General features: G+C 38.6%; 1 protein-coding gene across 1 annotated transcript in view; it reads left to right on the top strand.

Moving 5' to 3' along the window:
• LOC131921627 (UDP-glucuronosyltransferase 3A2-like) overlaps positions 1–21,148 on the top strand; it is a 42,519-nt gene extending 21,371 nt beyond the window's left edge. The window contains exons 3-7 of the mRNA XM_059276351.1: positions 2,818–2,932; positions 8,968–9,499; positions 12,587–12,818; positions 14,106–14,325; positions 19,815–21,148. Coding sequence (XP_059132334.1) covers positions 2,818–2,932; positions 8,968–9,499; positions 12,587–12,818; positions 14,106–14,325; positions 19,815–20,091 — 1,376 coding nt within the window. The 3' untranslated portion in view covers positions 20,092–21,148. The remainder of the gene's footprint in view (positions 1–2,817; positions 2,933–8,967; positions 9,500–12,586; positions 12,819–14,105; positions 14,326–19,814) is intronic.
• Positions 21,149–21,375: the final 227 nt, after the last annotated feature.

Here is a 21,375-nt window from a genome sequence, read left to right as displayed (position 1 = left end):
TAAAAATGCAGTTTGCAATGTTTTTTGATCTATAAAGAAAAGATGCCTGAAAGAATATTACTACAAATGCTGGCATCATAATATAAGGGCACAGCATAGTCCATGTCATAAGAACACATTTGTGGGGTTTTTTTTGGGGGGGAAATAAATATGCATGCACTTTTCAGAAGCATGTCAATACACACTCACTGCTGGTTTGTTTACCACTCTAGAGGCAGTAGGGCCTGATACAATGAAGTCAATAAATTAGGTAGACTAGTCTCACGCAATAGCTAGTTTTATTCAGGCATCAGGCAATTTATACTCTGGGGGTTAAGAAGAGTCACCTGAGGAAAGTATCCAAGGGTCTTTGTAAACTTTGTTTTGATATGCCTTAATGCCATTAATAATGTTTCTTATTGGTGCAATTCCTCTGATATTATTATTAATTTAGAGATACAAAATGTAAGGAAAGTCCTTTGTAATTTTCTCTAAAATTATTATGTATGTTCTTTTATAACCCTTGACTCACACCCAATTCCTTCTTTTGATTGTTCCTTGATGGTTGTCATTCTAAGCTTCTCATATTTACAACTTCCTCCAGAGAGACCTAACCAGAATTGTCAAAGAGAATGACAATTTTGAGAGGTCTAAGACTAAAATCAAGTTTGAAGTAAACCCTTGATTGTGTTGTAATGATTCTGTGGGTGCTTTTCCATGTAACACCATTAATAGCATTTTTTAGCTATAAATATGGAATCGGTAGGGATATAAAGGGCATTTTCCGGGATCCTGTGTCATTGTTATCTGTGTTGTGTGGGTATAAACATTCAGTTGGATCTATTCAGCTGGATATTATGTCATACAGGGTAGCCATCCTAACTATTTACTATGAGTACTACTGCCTTGCAGACACAAAGGTGAGAGTTCTTCCACTGAGGAGACACATTCATAGTGTGTGCTGCAATCTACAATCATGACTGAGTCTCAGATTCCAAAATAAGTTTGGGCTGAGACACATGATCCAGGAACAATGAAAAGGAAGTCCCAATCCTATAGTCTGTCTTCGAATAATAATTGAAACTCTCCAGTGAATCTCATGTGAGGATTCTGTTTTTGACCTACTTGTCTTGATTTAAAATTCTCATTAATAGCAAGAATGGATGGGTTAAGGTTTTTTTTTTTTCTGTAAATGAGAGATATAGGTTGAAAATGTCAGGAGTTAAACTTCAAAATTCCAAACAAACTGTTAATTAACACATGAGAAATGAGAAGTGCAAGAGTGGCCAATGAAGGCATAGCAGCCTTTTTCTCTTTCCTTCTTTCTTTCTTTCTTTCTTTCTTTCTTTCTTTCTTTCTTTCTTTCTTTCTTTCTTTCTTTCTTTCTTCCTTTCTTCCTTCCTTCCTCCTTTTCTTTTTTTGAATAAGCATTTAAACTAAAGGTAGAACCCTTGACTTTGATCAAACAAACCACAAACAAACATGGAAACACCACTGCTGTGGATATTGCTCTGTATAAATAAAATGGTGATTGGCCCGTAGCCAGGCAGAAAGTATAGGTGGGACAAACAAAAAAGAAAATTCTGGGAAATGAAAGGCTGAGGCAGAGAGACCTGCCAGCCGCTGCCATGACAAACAAGATGTAAGGTACCGGTAAGCCACGAGCCACGTGACAACTTATAGATTAATAGAAATGGGTTAAGTTAAGATAAAAGAAGTAGATAAAAAGAAGCCTGTCACGGCCATACAGTTTATAAGTAATATAAGTGTCTTTGTGTTTATTTTCTAAATGGGCTGTCGGACTGCCGGGTATTGGCGGGTCCTGGAGAGAAAACTCTCCAGCTACACTCCACTTGGTTTTGGCACCTGTTTATACTCCAAGTGCTTGGCTGCCTCAAGAAACAGGTTTGGGAGTTGAAAGCCAATGTGGGCTACTAAACATAAACCTGCTACAAATCAAAGAAGCAAACAAACAAACAAACAAACAAACAAACTCCAAACATAAAATGAACAGCAACAAAAAGGCAAAAAAGCATATCAACACTTGGCATATTTCATTTTAATTTTTCTATGAAATGCAGGTCAAACTGCATTCAAACTGACTTGTAGTTCACTATAAACTCTAACTCACTATGGTGACAAAGTTAATGAATAATTTTATACTGTTTTCCTTTATACTTTCTCACATGTAAAATGAAAAATAATAGCTGTGTCTTTGAATGAAAGCTGTTGATAGAATTTTACATTACTGTAGACTGTATAAATGTTCTTGTATTATTGTAAAGTCTCAATAAATGTGGTGATTTTTTTTTGTGCTCTAACAAATAACTCTGGAAATCAGAGTGTTGGGCTAGCCACTAGTTAACCATAGGCAGGCAGATATGGCACACACCTTTAACTGTAGCCCTTGGCATCTCATGTCTTTGATCCTAGTACTTGGGAGGCACATGCCTTAAATCCCAGTGTTAGTGAGGTGGAGACAGGAAGTGATATGGCTGGGTGGAGAGAGGAATATAAAGGAGGAGAAGGCAGGAGCTTGGCCCTTTCAGGCTGAGGACTTGGCAAGGTAAGAGGGGGATGTGGCTTGCTCCTTTATCTCTCTGATCTTTTAGCATTTACCCTAGTATCGGGCTCCAGGATTTTTTTTATAATCAATTAGGATTTATACTACAAATAAATATTACCAGATTATAGAATTGAATGGATCAAAAGAATGAAACCACTGAAGAAGAAATAACAAATCTTTGCAAAGAAATAAAATGAAATTATTTTTATCCCCATAATAATGTGTGTTATATTATGATAAATCTAAATTTTACTCAATCCATGTTTTCTTAGATTTTAAAGAGGAGAAAATATCATACCAGGTTATACACTGGCATCTATCTGAAGATAAGCAAAAGGAAATTGATAATAGAAGACAACTACTTACAGAGGAATTAGTTCATTACAGGTAATTTGTTTCAATTCTTGGAACCAACTTATTGCTAATCAAGTCTTACAAATGGGGCGATGATGGTCACATGATGCTTTGAGTGAATTTAAGAGAAATGATGACTGGGAGGATTCATGGATGTGGGGATGGATTGTGTTTGAGTGGTATATGGTGGATGACTGACAGCTCCATAAATGATGGGATAGTCTCTAGAAAGTGGAAGATGTACCTTCTAGGCCTTGTTTTTACTTGTCTCTGTACATGTAGTCTCAATCATCTTCTCTATTTGGGGAAAGAGGAGCCACCTTCCTCCATGTACCTTGTCACCTTCTTACATAAGTTCCTTAATGGAGCAAGTCACTTATACAAGGCTGTGCCATGCTTTGGTCCTTTTCTGTTAAACTCATTAAAACATTTTCCTTTCCCCCTTTTTATTGCAAACAACTTTTCTCACATGATATATCCTGATTGCAGTATTCCTACTTTCTATCCTCCCAATAGCTCCCCACCTGTGCTCCCACCCGGATCCACTCTATTTCTGTCACTCTGTTACTATTAGAAGCCAAATAGTCTTCTAAAAGATAATAAAATATAATAACATAAAAGCAAAATATCACATCAGAGTTGCACAAGAAAAACAAAGAAAAGGAAAAGAGTGCAAGAGAAGGCACAAGAATCAGAGACTTGCTCTGTATATACTCATAAATCCCATAAAATCACTAGAATGGATGTGTGTGTGTGTGTGTGTGTGTGTGTGTGTGTGTGTGTGAGCTGTCTCAGTCTCTCTGAGTTCATATGTGCTTTCCTCATGTTGCTTTAGAGGTCCTTGTTTTCTTGATGTGGCCGAAACCCTCTGGCTCCTTCATGACCTGCTATTTCTCTGGGATCCCTAACCCCCAAATGGAGAGAACTGATGGAGACATCCCAATTGGTGTTGAGTGTTCCAAAAGTCTCACACTCGGCATAAAATCTGGCTATAGGTTTTTATATTTGTTCCCATCTGCTACAGGAGGAAGCTTCTCTGATTATGATTGAACAAGGCCCTTATCTAGGAGTATTGCAAAATGCCTTTAGAAGTCATTTCATTGCTACATTTTTTGTTTTGTTTTTTAAACTGATATTATTTGGTTTTACCCTAGGTCCCTGGGCTATTTAGTCTCAGGTTCTTGATCAGCCATGCAGTGTTTGGTATGTTTTATCTCATGGAGTAGGCTTAAAGTCAAATCAGTTAGTGGGTGGTTACTCCTACAAGCTTTATGCCTCCACTGGACTAGCATATCTTGCAGGCAGATTAACATTGTAGATCACTGGTTTTGTGACTGGCTTGGTGTTTATGTTTTTATTTTGGTAGCATGCAGAGTATGTTTATGTACCAAAGATGCTAGAACCTTGCTTTATATAGGCAACAGCTCATTTTTTCTATGTTTATAGGTCTATGTAGGTATTATCTTTAGCAATAGAGCCTTGCTGTCAGTTTGTGGACAACAACCTATAGTTTTGGTGACTGCATTGGTTGTCTGGGGAATTTCTGTGGGACCCCTTTGTCCAACATCTCAATTAGATTGACTCAATTATGGTATTGGAAGCTCATTTGGTGGTAAGAGATGGCCAGTTGGGACTCTGTCTCCCACATCATTTGGCAATTTTACTAAGATCACCTTCATATATGTATACATTTTAGCAAGTGTCTATTATGATAGGTTTCAATTCTATCCCTAAAATGTCCATTTATTTTATCTGTGTCTCCCTGTATTCCCCCCCTCATCAATCTCCTCCCACGTCACTTGATACCCCCATCCCAGACCCGCACTTCCACTAATAACTCTCTAGTCTATTTTCCTTTCTTAATGAGCTGTCCCCATTCTCAGTGGTCCCTTACTCTATACCTAACCTCTGCGGTTCTATGAATTGTAGCTTGGTTATCATTGACTTAACAGCTAACAGCCAGAGGTTAGTTTAAAATTTTTCATGGCTAGGTAATACAGATGAGCCTGAGGCTTTTAGTCTTTGATTACAGAACCTCCTTTGTGTTCCACATGGATGACATTTACAGATTTGTTTCCTGGTTAACTTCATTGGTCTCACTCATCTCTGTCCTGGAAAATTCTACTTAATATTCCAGATGGTACTCACAGCACCATGATTCTTTTTGGAAATATTTCTCACTCACAGACTGAAAGATCACATATCTTTTGTCATATGTTTGAAAGAAGTCAAATTGCACCTTAGTCTAACATGGTTGTTATTTATTTACATTTTTGACATATATATTGTTTTTTCTTTTCAAGCTTGAACTCTTGAGGTGTGGTTCAAATTACAAGTAAAATACAGTCAAATTGATGAGAATAGAAAGTTCTTAAGCATTTTTATACTTGATTTACTTTAAAGGAATTAACATTCTAGTAGAGGTATTTAGCGATTATTATATAAAATATGTAAAAATAGAATTTAGGTGATAAACTTGATATGCCATGTATTGATCTACATTCTACTGTTTTAACAGGTTAACCCAATTTAGGTGAGTTTATAATGAAAAGAAGCTTATTTAGTTTACAGTTGTAGAAGTTCAAGCTCCTGTTGTCAACATCAGTCAGGTTGATTGAACGCATCATGATAATGGGAAAATGTGTGACTAAACCAGATAATGGCTAAAGAATGTGTGACTTGAAAAGTCAAGAGGAGAGAAAGAACAGGTTTATGTCTCCACAGAAGTTAACACAAAGTCTAATGAGGACTATTTTAACCATCTATAGGGTAAGGGTTTCTAACAACCTTTGACAAAGGTGTCCTCCTAAAGATCCCACTACATCTACACAGCCATATTGGGCACCAACTCTCTGATAGGTGAACCTTTGAAGACAAATGAACAGAGAGCCAAAAGCGTGTATATATCAATATATGTCAATTTATTTGTGAGTGCTAAGGGAAAACAGACTCACATATACAGGATAAGGTAGATCCAGTTGTAGAATCCTTCTGTTTTGCCCATGGGTGAATTGAACCATCCCTCTAGTCTCTAGTCACACCAAGAGAGAGAAAGTACACACCCCCTGCTCAGTTTTAAACAGTCACATGCACAGAAAAATCCATGCCTCTATCGTGCCAGATACTTCAAGGTCATTAGCAGTGTGAATTCCCACAACAGACAAACCACAGCTCGTGTGAATTGAGGTAGAGTTTAAAAGTGAGCAAAAATAAACAAGACTCTGGGCTCTCATCCTTTGGATCTTTTGATGTAGGATGACATGGTGCACTTGTGCATCTTACCAGGTTGCTTATCTGCTAAGCATTGATGTGAAAGGGTCCCTGGAAAAATGCTGTAGACAAGAGTAATCAGTAGGATGACTAAAGTTGAGGACAGTCTTCAGTGTCAGTTTGAGCAGTAGGAGTTGTAAATTCTAACAATGAGCTTCCAATCACACTTCTTCTTCCCATTAGAAAGTTAAGTTTGTATATAAAGTAATTGGCTTTGCTATTGACTTTTTAGAACACATAAATGTCAGTATCTTTTGTTCTGGGTTGCCCGATTCCTCCATAGCACTATTCCATGATACACATATCTCTTTTGATGACTTTTTTATGTGCGCTCATTGCCTCCTTTCTAATTTCATCAGCAAAAAGGCAAATAACACACACACACACACACACACACACACACACACACATTTAAGTTTAGGTTTCATGTATAAGAGAAAAAAAATTTGTGAGTTTTATATTTATTTTTCTAATTGTTTAGTTTCTAGGCAGCAACTTGAATCATGATCTCTTTGTTCCAATATTACCATTGTGAAGTTCCCTTTGTGGGATAAATTATTCAAGCCAAGATACGCAGGATTAAAAGAAATTGTGGGAAGTCAGCTCCCACCTTTTTAAGGGGTTCCTATGAGAAGGAGAGAGGAATAAGAAACATTTTAGATAGAAAGATAGCAAAGAGGAGAAAGACAGAAACAGAGGACAGGTTTGGGAGGACTTGCATCAAAATCTAACAGCCCCTTCTATCTCTTCAAAGGCTCTTTTTATAGCAATGCCAAGGGGCAAGACAAAAGACCTCCCCCTCAACATCAAAGCACACTGCACAGTTAAGTGCAGACACTTCCAAACACCTGGTTACCACACACATGGTCTGATCATTCCCTTATGTAGCCCTGCTGGGTAGAGCAAGCTCAGATCTCACTAGGAAACTTCTGTGGGTCTCCAAACCTCCCCCTTCTTAATATTTTAAAGGGCCCCTCAGACTCCTCAGATAGACCTGCCTTAGTTCATTCTTCTTCCTTAGTCAGCCTTCCCCTTCCTTGAGATGCACTTTCCATCAAGCATTCTCTGTCTTAGATTGGAAGCCAGCAAGAAGAACGTTACTGTCTCTGACTACTAGCCTCTGGCAGGTGGAAGTACAGAGCTTAACTCAGCTCTGAATCAGGTCTCTACTAAGAGCTTGTAAATAGTTGAAAAAACCACAGCAGTTCCTAGGGCTGCCACCCTCCCAATTCTAGGAAAGGAGTAGAGGATGACTAAGAGGGATATCCTTTTTGAATGGGTCTATAATGTCTATAACAGCCTTAACTTTGCCAAGCCCTTTTTTTTTTAACATGAATAGACTTGATGAAAATGCATTAAATAAATCAATAAACTAGTGATGTAACTGCATCAAACTTAAAGTCTCCGTTAGCTTCACCAAATCATGGTTCATTAATATCACCAGGTTGACATAATTCTAGTCTGAATATTACTATATATATTTACAACTAGCATGAATATTACTATACATATTTACAATACTAACTTACATTCAAAAGCAAACTCTCTACAGGACTACTTTGTAAACTTTAGCAAACATCTTAAAGAGATCTCTTAACAGAACTATTTATAATTTCTTCCAACAAGACAGAGGGTACATGAATCATGATTACCATAGTTACCATAGTGAACTCAAAACTATTTCATTTCTGAGGCTGCAAAAGCTCAGAAAAATCAGTCCTAATCATAGTCTTAAAATTCTCCTCAAAGTTTGAAACCAGAGACTAATTTATTAGTGGCTCTAGAGTCTTTGAATCCTTAACCTTGACCCCAGGGCAGGGCAAAAGATCTCCTCTTTGCCATCAAAGCACACTGCACAGCCAAGTGTTGACCCTTCCACACACCTGGTAACCATGCCTGTGGTCCAAGCATTCCCTTATGCAGCCCTGCTGCCAGAGCAAGCTGAGATCTCACGAGGAAACCTCTCTGGGTCTCCACAAGAAATGACTTTAACACTGATGATTATAGAGATGTAATTATGCAACTTACACAGATTGGCAAGAGAGCAAGATTCTCAACAACAACAACAAAAAATCATTATATAATGTGAAGTAAACAGCATTATACACCTGCCCATGGAGACTGATACTCTGAGATACACTATAATCATTGGTAGCTTCTAAGACAGAAGAAAATAAGCTAACACTGATGATGAATGGGAATAGATCCTTAGAGGAAATGTGATGGAATAAGAAAGAGCTTGAGAAGCAGAGCTATATCTATATCAGAATGACTAAAGCTGAAGGTTTTGAACAACAGCTGTAATTCACATGGAGGTGGTGGAGCATTATCACCTGGAATATCCTCCCCTGACTCTGATAAGCAAATATCATTAAGAAGAAAATAAATATCTCCCTGTAGTAAGGAGATGAATGGAAAATGAATTCCTATGGGCCTATTTATTTTTAATTAAAAATATTTTATTTTATGAAAAGCAATATGTTTTACATATTAAGTAACACTATAATTGTATAGAATTAAACAGAAGAAAAAATTCAAGCAACTGAGCCTCTTCTCATAAAATATATTAAAAATAATTTTATTCTAAGTGAGTTAGGGTTGTAATTAGCCCAGCCTGCTGTCCTCCAAGTCATAAGTCTATGACAAGGCTTGAACTCCTGATACTTCTTTCTCCATTTCCAGAGTGTTGGATTATAGGTTTGTATTTGTCTATCTGTGAAATACTTTCATTGAATATAACAGTCTTCAAAATAGTATGAAAAAGCTCCTTAAAATATTTGTTGTTATTTTTTTTACAGGTCTAACCATCACACCAATGTAAAGATCTTTGAATACTTTGCGGACTTATGCAGTCACTTATTAAGCAGAAAGGACATCATGGACTCCTTAAGGAATAAGAATTTTGACCTGTTATTTTTAGATGCAACAGATCCTTGTGTTTTTTTGATTGCTGAGAAACTTGGGAAACAATTTGTGGCCTTTCTTCCCATGCTATTTGGCATTATAGACTATGGGCTACCACAGTCTTTGTCTTTTGTCCCAGGATTTGGTTCCAGTTTAACTGACCAAATGTACTTCTGGGCCAGAGTGAAGAAAATTCTGATGTTCCTTGATTCATCCATGAAGCAAAGAGAAATACTTTCTCAATATGATGGCATCATCCAGGAGCATTTTGCAGAAGGCTCTTGGCCAGTTTTGTCTGACCTTCCACGGAAAACAGAGCTGTGGTTTGTTAACTCTGACTTTGCCTTGGATTTTGCTCATCCTGTGCTTCCCAACATCATCTACGTGGGAGGCTTAACAGAAAAATCTGTTAGACCAATACCTCAAGTGAGTGAAACCTTAGCCCTCAGATTATCTTTCATTCAGAGGCCTGCAGTGCTTAGATGGTGTCTTAGTTAGGGTTTCTATTGCTATAAATAGACTCTATGACCACAGCAACACTGATAAAGGAAAACATTTAATTTGGGTGGCTTCCAGGTTCAGAAGCTTAGTCCATTATTATCATGGTGGGAAACATGGTGCCATTACGAAGACATGATGCTGGAGAAGGAGCTCAGAGTTCTACATCTTGATCCACAGGCAACAGGAAGTCAACTGTGACATCAGGCAGAGCTGAGCACAGGAAACCTTCAAGCCTACCCCCACAGTGACACACTTCCTTCACCAAGGCCAGACTCACTACTACAAGGCCATACCTCCTAATGGTGCCACTCCCTTTTGGTGTTCTTTTATTTCAAACCACCACAGGAGGAAATTGTCACTTGGTAAAGACATCCTGAAAGGAAGTACTCTTAGACAACAGAAGAGCTCTGAGCCTCCACATTTTGGGTTGTGAATGTACAGTGTGAGTGTACCCCATGCTAAGTTGGAAGACCTGGTTAGATATTACAAAATGTAAGTTTCTTTTGTCTTTCTCTATTCCTGGCTGTGGTGGAATAACTACTTTATTTAGTATTGGTATTTCCAATTGATTTATATATATATATATATATATATATATATATAAAGATCTTTGTAAAGATAAATGTAAAGCATATATATATATATATATAGTGAATGTCAATACACTTAGTATGTGTTAAGGAGGCCGGTTCTTCATAATGAAACAGATAACACTTTCAGAAGGCATGTAGCTGGAGAGAACTTAGCACTAGTGAGAAGAAGAACGGCTTCTGTTTTTCTGTGTCTTCAGCCTGTTGAGCCATTGATACTCCATCCAGCTACTGTTAACCATCAAAGTTACCATGTAGTTCACATTTCTATTTTAGGCTCAGAATCACTATCACTGAAAATTTACAAGTGCAGAGAGCTAAGGATGTTAGATTGCTTGTTCCCTGTCACTGTGGTGTTCCCTCACCCATGATGGGAGTATAAACCTTTGGTTTATACATGGTGGCCAAGATGCTGAAATGATGATGGCGATGTTGCTCCTGTGTTCAGTTCAAAGCAGAAAGGGTATAGGTTTGTTCAGGCTCTGTTGGGTACCACAGTGCCTGACCTTCCTTGCAGTTTATGAGAACAAGAATTTGCGGAGTAATCAGTGATATATATATATATATATATATATATATATATATATATATGCTTTACATTTATCTTTACAAAGATCTTTACATTGGTGTGAGGCTTGGACCTGTAAAAAAGAATAACAACAAATATTTTAAGGAGCTTTTTCATACTATTTGGAAGACTGTTATTCAATGATGTGTGTGTGTGTGTATGTGTATGTATATGTATATGTATATGTATATGAACTTCTTGAAGGAGCTTTCAGATATGGGCTTTAGATAGAGTCTCTTGAATGTGCAAGTTGGTGGAATAGGGGTACAGTATACAGGTTTGGGGTTCTCTGACTGAATCTTTATGTGGTAGAAGATATTTTCACATTGATAAATCCAGATGTGATTGCCAGAGACCTCACCTTCTGGACAGATGGGTCAGATATTGGCACACAGAAAGATGAAGGGATTGTTAAAGAGTAGGAGGAAATGTTCTGAAGTAATACATGACACAAGAGTCTGGAATCTACTATGGGGTATTCCAATACTTGTTTTGTAAGAATTAAGTGAGAAGCAAATAGACTGTGGTGGTTGCCAACATAAGGAAAATCAGGCTTTATATCAAAACTCTCAAAGAAGTTTAAAGACTATATATTTGAATGTTTGTGTTTATCAAACATAGGAGAATTATACAAACATGATATATCATCAAATTAGGTGATCTACATGAGTGGACATATTCCTATGCATGTTTGTTAACATAACTGACTCAAGAGAAAAATAGAAAATCTTAAAGTTATGGGATTAAATTAGACTGATCAATAATAAAGTCTTTCACTAAGGAAGTCTGATATAACATGGATTAACTGGTGAATTAAGTGAAACACTTAAGAATGAATGCCAGTTCCTGTATGATTGATTATTTGTGCCACCTCCACAGGAAGGAATACTTCTCAACCCTTTCTTTAAATCTATCATTACTATGTAAGCAAAGCTGGAAAACAACACCAGAGGTGAAGGCATTATACCACACAGCACGTGAAGAAACTTTGTATACTGAATTTCTAGCATGAATATAAAATAATACAAATGATGTCAAAAATAGTTTTGGAAGGGCCTCAAGTTATTAAACCAAAAGAATACCCTTAGCAATTAGATTACCCTGGAGCTTACATTTTAAGCAGTACAAATCAGTTATTCAAATAAAATCTCGTGTATGTATTTGCCTGGAAGAGCAATCCATGAGCCCGAAGGTGTAGCATGAATCTTAAAAGGTCTTATTGATAAAGACAAACCTCTAGCCAGGTATTGAGGTGAACACCGAATGATCAGAGAAACAGAACAAATCATCCAACCTCACCTTGCCAGTTCCTTAGCTCACCTTGTTTCCTCAGACTGAAAGCCTCTGAATCCTCATCTGAATGGATCTCAGCTGAACTGCTGCTAAAAGCTAAAAGCTTAAAAAGGCTCTAGTTCCTGGTCCTCACGCCTTATATACCTTTTTGCTTCCTGCCAACACTTCTTGGGATTAAAGACATGTGTCACCATGCCTGGCTGTTTCCAGTTTGGCTTTGAACTCACACAGATCCAGACATATTTCTGCCTCTGGAATGCTAGGATTAAATGTGTGTGTTACCACTGCCTAAACCTATATTTAATATAGGTTTAGGTCTGTTCTCTGACCTCCAGATAAGTTTATTGGGGTACACAATATATCATCCACACAAAGTTGAAGAGATGGCTGCTATTCAATGCAGTAACTACTCCAGAGACAGCTATACAGGGACTATGATAGGAGTGTTATCACATAGAATACAAGCAACCAAGGCATGGGTTTATTTAACAACTTGTCTTGTTTCATTTCATGCCTGCTTTAACAAACCACTTTTTTCAAACTTCTTTATTTTTCTTCTAGGACTTGGAAGATTTTATCACTAAGTTTGGAGACTCAGGTTTTGTCCTTGTGGCACTGGGCTCCGTAGCAACCCTGCATCAGACCAAAGAACTTATTAAGGAGATGAACAGTGCCTTTGCTCACCTCCCTCAAGGGGTGCTGTGGACATGTAAGGATGCTCATTGGCCCAAAGATGTCAGTATGGCTCCAAATGTCAAACTCATGGATTGGCTTCCCCAGACTGACCTTCTGGGTAAGCACCTCCTAGACCTATTACTTTATTTCTTTCAATATGCTTTGGGACTTAATAGATAACTGATGTCTTAGAGCTTAGACTTGCAGAAGAAAATGCTGCTGATAGGTGATGATATATGTACAGCAGGCAGGTAGAAGCAGCTAAGGTTGTTGATAGAATCAGTCTGTGCTCTAGACTGGCCATAGCAAGGACTTCCTCATCCTTTTCAACTCAGAAAGATCTCAGTTCTCTAAATAGATATGTAGCCTTGACTTAAGAGTATTTACCATTGATCACTCCAACACAATCTTGACCAACATGTGATCTATAACTACTCCTAGGGCAGTTGCCACCATTTGTTGCCGCTATTCTCACAGTGATGTGAGAAATCCTTGGTATTTTTAAACACACACACATATATGTGTAAGCATGCAGACACATCTTGGTTGTCAGAAAAGGGCTGAAAACTCAGACACTTACAACATGGATGTTGTGGGGTTGAGGACATAAGGAGATATTTGAGTACCACAACACGTATGCTCACAATAGAATATGAAGACACAGATTTCTTGAGCAACAGAGTATTCCCTAAAGCCACCTCCCCTCAAATTATTTGTTTCTGTGTGATTTTATGGATACACTTTTCTACACTCAGTGGCTGAATCAGAGATTTGTACTTAAGATTGTGACTCAAAAGAAGCTGGGAAATTTTTCACATAGATCTCTGTTCAGGAAAATCACAGGCTACACAATAGGAAAAAGAACTGCTTTCCAGGGAAAATGGGTAGATTTTGAGTGAGTTATAGTTTGGGATGATTTCTTTATGATCATAAGAAATGTTTGGTAGCTTTCAATATGGAGCAACAGACAAGACCTATAAATACAGAAGTTTCTGGTCTACCATCCCCTTCTGTAAGCTTCTCAAAATAGAGCAGATAACACAGAGAATATAGACTTATGTGAGATCAGATGTGAAAAGCAAGAGAAAGCCAAGGTTAGACAAGTGAAGAAGAAAGCATCAGTGGAGAAGATAAGGATGAGTAGAAGGACAAGGAAACTTGCCTCACTTGTCACTTTTCTTGTAGCTGTCCCTGGGTTCTAGGCCCTAGATAGATTTTGACTGAAGTAAGGCATCTCTCTGAAGAGAGAAGGCTGAATATCACATCCTGGAACATTGCAAATCTCTAAAGCAACATCAGTAAATCTATTCTCTCTAGAACACTGGTATTTCTTGGCTCTGCTGCTTTACCTGGAATCTGCAACTTTGATAGTGACATATTGGACGATCTTTCTCTTTTGCAACAGCTCATCCTAGTATTCGTCTTTTTGTCACTCACGGGGGAGTGAATAGCATAACAGAGGCCATCCAGCATGGAGTACCCATGGTGGGGATTCCCTTTTTTGGAGACCAGGCTGCAAACATGATCCTAGTAGAAGCAAAGAAAATTGGTGTTTCTGTTCAGCTAGAGACACTCAAGGCAGAGACATTCATACTTACACTGAAAGAAGTCATAGAAGACAAGAGGTATGCAACTTTCTGGGGTTGGGGTACCTTAGCTTGAACACATGTTCTGTATAATCTGTTTATCAATGAAACAGAATTTTGTGGGATGTGTTATAATACATGTGTGATACCTGAAAGTCCTGATTTTCCTTTGTTATTAATTCTAATTTATGTGAGGTACTGAGAATATGCCTCTACCTGATGTGGTGTGATGATTTCTTATATACACATTATCTTTATTTTTTTTCACTTTTTAAAATTTATTTTTCTATTATCAGCTTGATACAGTATAAATTCTTATCCTAATTGTAAAATGTTTCTTTGAGGCTTGCCCAATAATTGAGTAAAACCAAAACTTATTATAAGCCACAGTCATCCTAGGGTCCGCCCTTCCATATAGCCTCCCGGGTTCTGTGGGTTGCAGTCTGATTGTTCTTTGCTTTATATCTATAATCCACTTATGAGTGAGTACATACCATATTTGTCCTTCTGGGTTTGGGTTATTTTTTCTAGTTCCATCCATTTGTCTGCAAACCTCATGCTGTCATTTTTTTTTTCTGTTAAGTAGTACTCCACTGTGTATATGTACCACATTTTCTTTATCCATTCTTCCATTGAGGGGTATTTAGGTTGTTTCCAGGTTCTGGCTATTACAAATAGTGCTGCTATGAACATAGTTGAGCATGTATCTTTGTGGTATGATTGAGCATTCCTTGGGTATATGCCCAAGAGTGGTATGGCTGGGTCTTGAGGTAGATTGATTCCCAGTTTTCTGAGAAACTGCCATACTGATTTCCACAGTGGTTGTACAAGTTTGCATTTCTACCAACAGTGGAGGAGTGTTACCTTTGCTCCGCATCCTCTCCAACATTGACTATTATTAGTGTTTTTGATCATAGCCATTCTGACAGGTGTAAGGTGGTATCTCAGAGTCGTTTTGATTTGCATTTCTCTGATGATTAAGGATGTTGAGCATTTCTTTAAATGTCTTTCAGCCATGATCTCTTATATTTTGGATATCTATAATAGAATTTCAATAGAGGCAGGAAAGATCATTTGTATGTTCTTTAGGTGGCTAATCTCCCTGACTCATCATTTACCTAAAGAATTCCAATTGTATCAGAAGTTGATGGTCTTAGTTACTATTGTATTGCTGTGAAAAGGTACCATGACCAAGGCTACATGTAAGATAAAGCATTTATTTGGGTCTTGCTTACAGTTTCAGAGGGTTAGTCCATGATCATCATGGATGTGACTGTGGCCACAGGCATGTCACTGGAGCAATAGGTGAGAGCTTACATCTTGATCTGCAGGCAGGAGGCAGAAAGATCAAGACTAGGCCTGGTGTAGGCTTTTTGAAACAACCCAGTGACAAACCTCCTCCAATAAAGTCACAGTTCTTAATTCTTCCTTAACAGTCCACCAACTGAGAAACAAACATTCAAATATATATGACTATGGGAGCCGTTCTCACTCAAACTACAACAAGGACAATTGCATGTCCTTAATGGGCTGACCTTCCTTCTTCAGGGTCTTTGTGCTGAACTCACAGAACCATCTCTCCAACGTTATCCTCTTAGGAGAACATGTTTTTGAGTATTACTTTTTCTGTGCTTGAGCTCACTCATCATACACTACTTTCTCTTTAACACTTTGAAATATTTGCAATATCTCCATCATGTGTATCATTATTTATCAATGGCCTGTGGAGAGCCTGCTCCAAGACCACCTCCATGGTAATGCAAGAAAATACACAAAAGCAGCAAGGACTAGGCCTTTTCTATCTGAGGGTATTTAGAAATCAGTTTTTATCTCTCCAGTAAAATAAGCAAACACACATACTTTCTGATGTAAACTTTCTCTTTTACTTCACCTTTAAAATGACTGCTGACTCTTCTGTCTCTGCATTGCTACATATATCCAAACTGCTACCTTCTGTATGGACAGCTACATGTCTATCTTTACATGCATGTGGCCATACCTCACTATACACAGTTATATCTGTTTTATCATATCTACATATCTCCATACTGCTACCTTCTATATGGACAGCTACATGGCTATCTTTACATGCATGTGGCCATACATCACTATACGCAGTTATATCTGTTTTCACATGTCTACATATCTCCACACTGCTACCTTCTATATGGACAGCTACATGTCTATCTTTACATGCATGTGGCCATACATCACTATATACAGTTATATCTCTTTTCACATGTCTACATATCATTCTTTTACAAACATTTCTCTTCTATATCTCTTTTCAATACAGTTTCATTTTCCTAGTCTCCACACAGTTACAAATATCTTTGGCACAGTTATATCTACACATTTATTCTCTCTACTCTGTTACATTCTTTCACACATTATTACATCGTTTATTAACTCTTTAGTCATTCATTCTTTCATTCATTCATTCATTCTCTCATCTTACTCACACTACTACTTCTTCTCTGCCCAACTTTGGACAATTATATGTTACATTTTTCTTTCTGCCCATTCAGCTACATTTCTCAGTTAGCACATGCACCTACAGACACTCACACACTCACTCTTACCCTCTGCCCAGCTCTTACACTGTTCGTTCATATCATTTGCCCTCTTCCTTCTCTTACATTACCTAATGCTGCTTCTTCCTCATCTCTCATCCAGCACACACACACACACACACACACACACGCACGCACGCACGCACGCACGCACGTACGCACACACACACACACACACACACACACACACACACACACCTCACTCACATTCTGCATCAGTTCTTACATAACTCTACACAGCTGTCTCTCTCCATACTGCCGCTGCTCTTTTTTTTTTTTTTTTTGGTTTTTCGTGACAGGGTTTCTCTGTGTAGCTTTGTGCCTTTCCTGGAACTCGCTTTGGAGACCAGGTTGGCCTCGAACTCACAAAGATCCACCTGCCTCTGCCTCCCAAGTGCTGGGATTAAAGGCGTGCGCCACCATCGCCCGGCCTGCCACTGCTCTCTTATAGCCAGCCAAATTCTTATAAGTTACATTTTCAGGGCCCTACCCTTTCTCACAAGGTAAGTCACATAGTTTTTCTTAGGCTAGTAATGTCACATTGATTGGTGCATGTAGCTCTAAGTTGGTGAGTTATCCTAGACAATAAGTAAACACTTGGCTGAACCTTGAGCCTGTATATCTGCTGAGTCTGGGACTGTGTGCAAAGGGCCAGTAACTGAGAAATATATGTGTAAAGTTGCTCAGTCTCTGACCTTGAATAAGCAAAACAACACCTGGAAAAACGGCTTCATGTATTTGTCTCTAGGGGCAAGCAGCCAGCTTTGAATCTGTTCTGAAGTCTAAAGTTAGCTGTCTGTGTAAAAGGCTATCTTTGTGACTGAGAATCCTGTGTCAGTCTGAGTAATGTAAAATATCCTAGTATAGTTTCTATATATCAAAATTATACAGCTTAAGTAGAAATCAACTTCCTAACCATCCACAACTATATGTGTGCCCATAGATGGAATATATTCTCGAGATAAACACACAAGCAGTGGGAAAACACCCATAGCTGTTTTTAGGAAAGAAATACAGTAGCACATGAGAAAAATTACAGACAGGAGCAACCGGTCAATAATAGTAACTCCAGGGCTTTGTCAAGTGAGGCTTCCTACTAGGGAGTTATGTGTCTTTTGGGTCGACTTGTCAAACTTTGCAGACAAATTTCTAAATGGTCTTATCAAATAAAACACTCAGAGCCAAATACAGGCATGAAAGCCTTAGAGAGATCAGGGAAATAAGGAAAGCCGCAGCAAACCTTACCTCACCAACTCTGCAGCTTCCAAATGCGAGTTACTTCCTGTCTACCCATGTTTATATGCCTTGCTGTTATGCCATCTAATTTGCTCTCTCTGTTCAGCTACACCACTTCCTCTGCCTACACAGCTCTGTCACTTCCTGTCTGTCTGTACAGACCTCCAGACCTCCATGGTAATTAGTTTTGGAATTTAAGGTGTGTGCCACCACACCTGGTCCTGTTTCCAGTGTGGCCTTGAACACACAGAGATCCTGCCTGCCAAGTGATAGGATTAAGGGCAAGTGCTATCATTGCCTGATTTCTTTGTTTACTTATAGTGGCTGACTTTTTCCTGTGATCTCCAGGCAAGCTTTATTTACTGAAGCACACATAAAATATCACCACATTTCAGCACAAATAAAATATCACCACAAACACTATTTGTCACCTGCTATATATACCCACAGCCCTCGGCAATTTGTGTCTATTGCACACTAGCACATAGAAAGCATGCACCATGAGGATCAGTGGGTATCATTTTCCACTATGTTCCCAGGTCCCAGGACAGGCCTGATATAAAGGAAGTTTTCACAAATACAAAAACAGGTGATCCACATTTCCCTAGCCCATCTAGCACAATGATTTCACAGCCAAACAGGACTAAATACTTAGGTTTCAATGTCCTAATCACTTAATCAGACAGACATCCTGTCACCTGTGTTGGAATATACTTAATGTGAGCACACCTTTAGTGCCATAGGTGCAATCCTTACAGACATAGACATTTTAAAAAATTTCCCTTCCAGGGTTAATTTTGATCCTTCTGTATAAGGTTTTCCTTTTTATCTTTTTATTGAACTTTTAGTTGTCAAGTATGTGCCAGCAATTTTGTTTGAAGCTGATCTATGGGTCTATATTAGAAAAAGATGTGGCTATTACAAAGCAGAGTGCTAGAGAGGTCCCCAGGAATCCACAAGATGACTCCACTATAGACTACTGGCAATGGTCGAGAGGGTGCCTGAGCTGATCTACTCTGGTAATCAGATGGCCAAACATCCTAACTGTCATGATAGAACCCTCATCCAGTGAGTGATGGAAGCAGATGCAGAGATCCATGGCCAAGTCCCAGGCAGAGCTCCAGGAGTCCAATCGAGGAAAGAGAGGAGGGATTATATGAGCAAGAGATATCTATACCATGATTGGAAAAAGTACAGAGACAACTAGCCAAACTAGTGGAAACACATGAACTGTGAACCAATAGCTGAGGAGGCCCCATGGTACTGGACTAGGCCCTCTGGATAAGTGAGACAATTGTTTAGCTTGAACTGTTTAGTGGGCCCCCAGTCATTGAGACCGGGATGTGTCCTTAGTGCATGAGCCGGTTTTTTGTAACCTAGTGCCTATGTTGAGAAACTTTGCTCAGACTTTGTGCAGGAAGGAGGGGCTTGGACTTGCCTCAACTGAATGTACCAGGCTCTGCTGACTCCCCAGGAGAGACCTTGCCTTGGAGAAGTTGGGAATGGATTGTGTTTGTGGGGGGGGACATTAGGGGGTGGAAGGAGGGAGGACAGGGAAACTGTGGTTGATATGTAAAATAAATAGAAAAACTCTATCAAAAAAAAAAAGATGTGTGTGTGTGTGTGTGTGTGTGTGTGTGTGTGTGTGTGTGTATGTTATAAAGTCCCATGTACTGGCACAGCACACTAGTAACACACTCTCTCTGTGTCTGCCCATAGGTACAAGTCTGCAGCAATGGCCGCCAGGGCCATCAGGCGCTCCCACCCCCTGACACCTTCCCAGCGTCTGGTGGGCTGGATTGACCACATCCTACAAACAGGGGGAGGAGCACATCTCAAGCCCCATGGCTTTCAACAGCCATGGCATGTGCAGAACCTGCTGGATGTCCTATTGTTCCTGTTGGGGCTCACTCTGGGCACCTGGTGGCTGTTGAAGAAAATGCTGGGCTTGTTGCTCAGGTCCCTGGGTGTGGCCAGGAAGGAAAAGAAGTCATAATGTTAGGTTTACCTGGGGGAGGATGTCTGGAACTCTGGCATTTTACAGGCCTCCTCCTTCCCTAACACAAGGAACTCCCAGGGTTCTCCTCTTTCCCTCTTCCTGCTGCTGGACCTCCAGTTGTCCTCGCTATTTTCTGCCTCTTTCCTAACACTCATACAGTACATTGACTGACTGGTGACTGTACTACCTGGATCCCCTTGCTCCTGTACAATCCTTCCTTTCCCAGCCATTTCTTCTCTTCACTCCTTTCTGCCATTGACAGTGTTATGACAGTTTCATCCTCTCTGTGACTTCTAGTCTCTGACTCTAATTTCTCATATCATTTGAGATAAAAACCCCAATTAGTTGACAAATTCTACTTACTCCTCTATTTTTCTTATCTTTATTCTCTCTTTAGAGTTCAGAATGCCTGGTCTGCTCCATTCTACTCTTCCTGTCAGGCAGGAACAGCCACTCCTACAATGTAATATGAACCAATTTGTCTGACAGTGACAACATATGAAGTAAACTTATCTTTCTTGGTAGACATCAAAATTCAAGTTGATATGCCATTGAAGGTTTGGAGCAATCATTTTTGATATGATGGATATGATAGATTTAATATGTCTGAGAAATTATGATAAGTAAAGAAAAGGAACTACATTTTATCCACTTATTGGAGTAACAGCTAAAGCAGAAATGACAGAGTAACAGTAAAACAAAATAAACTAGAGATTTATAAATTGATACAGAGTCAACTTCAGTGATATTAAGTAAGAAGATAGAAAAAGAAGTGATAAATGTAGAATGTCCTATTTGATAGAAGTTCAGGCACAACAATCAATGTGTGGCTATTCATAAAATATTATTTTTGAAACCAAGTGTACATGGGAAAATCCTGTGATGGATCATTTGCAGTGTGTGGATGAGGATCACATTACACAGCTCATATTACACACAGTCTCTGGATTTGCAGGTTTGCTAGTATTGAATATATAAAACATGTTAAAATAGAAAAATAGTTAATCCCTTAAAATAAAATATATACAGAAATGAATGCACTTCTTCTCACCAGCATTTTTATAACTATGCAAGCATGAAAAAAAAACTATTGCAATGACAGTTGAGAAAGTTTAATTTGGACATTAAATTCTCAGATTAAAGACAAAGATAATTTCAAATGACCATGAAATTATTTGTATTTCATAGTTGTGCGGATTATTATTTGAGAATGCATTATCTTTGCATAGGTTGAGAATATAAGCAAATAATTTGATGACATTTAAAGGTTCCATAGGTACT

Source organism: Peromyscus eremicus, chromosome 11, assembly GCF_949786415.1.
Source record: "Peromyscus eremicus chromosome 11, PerEre_H2_v1, whole genome shotgun sequence".
NCBI classification, from domain to species: Eukaryota; Metazoa; Chordata; class Mammalia; order Rodentia; family Cricetidae; genus Peromyscus; species Peromyscus eremicus.
Note: the sequence above shows the minus strand (reverse complement) of the source record. Positions and strands in the feature narration are given on the sequence as shown.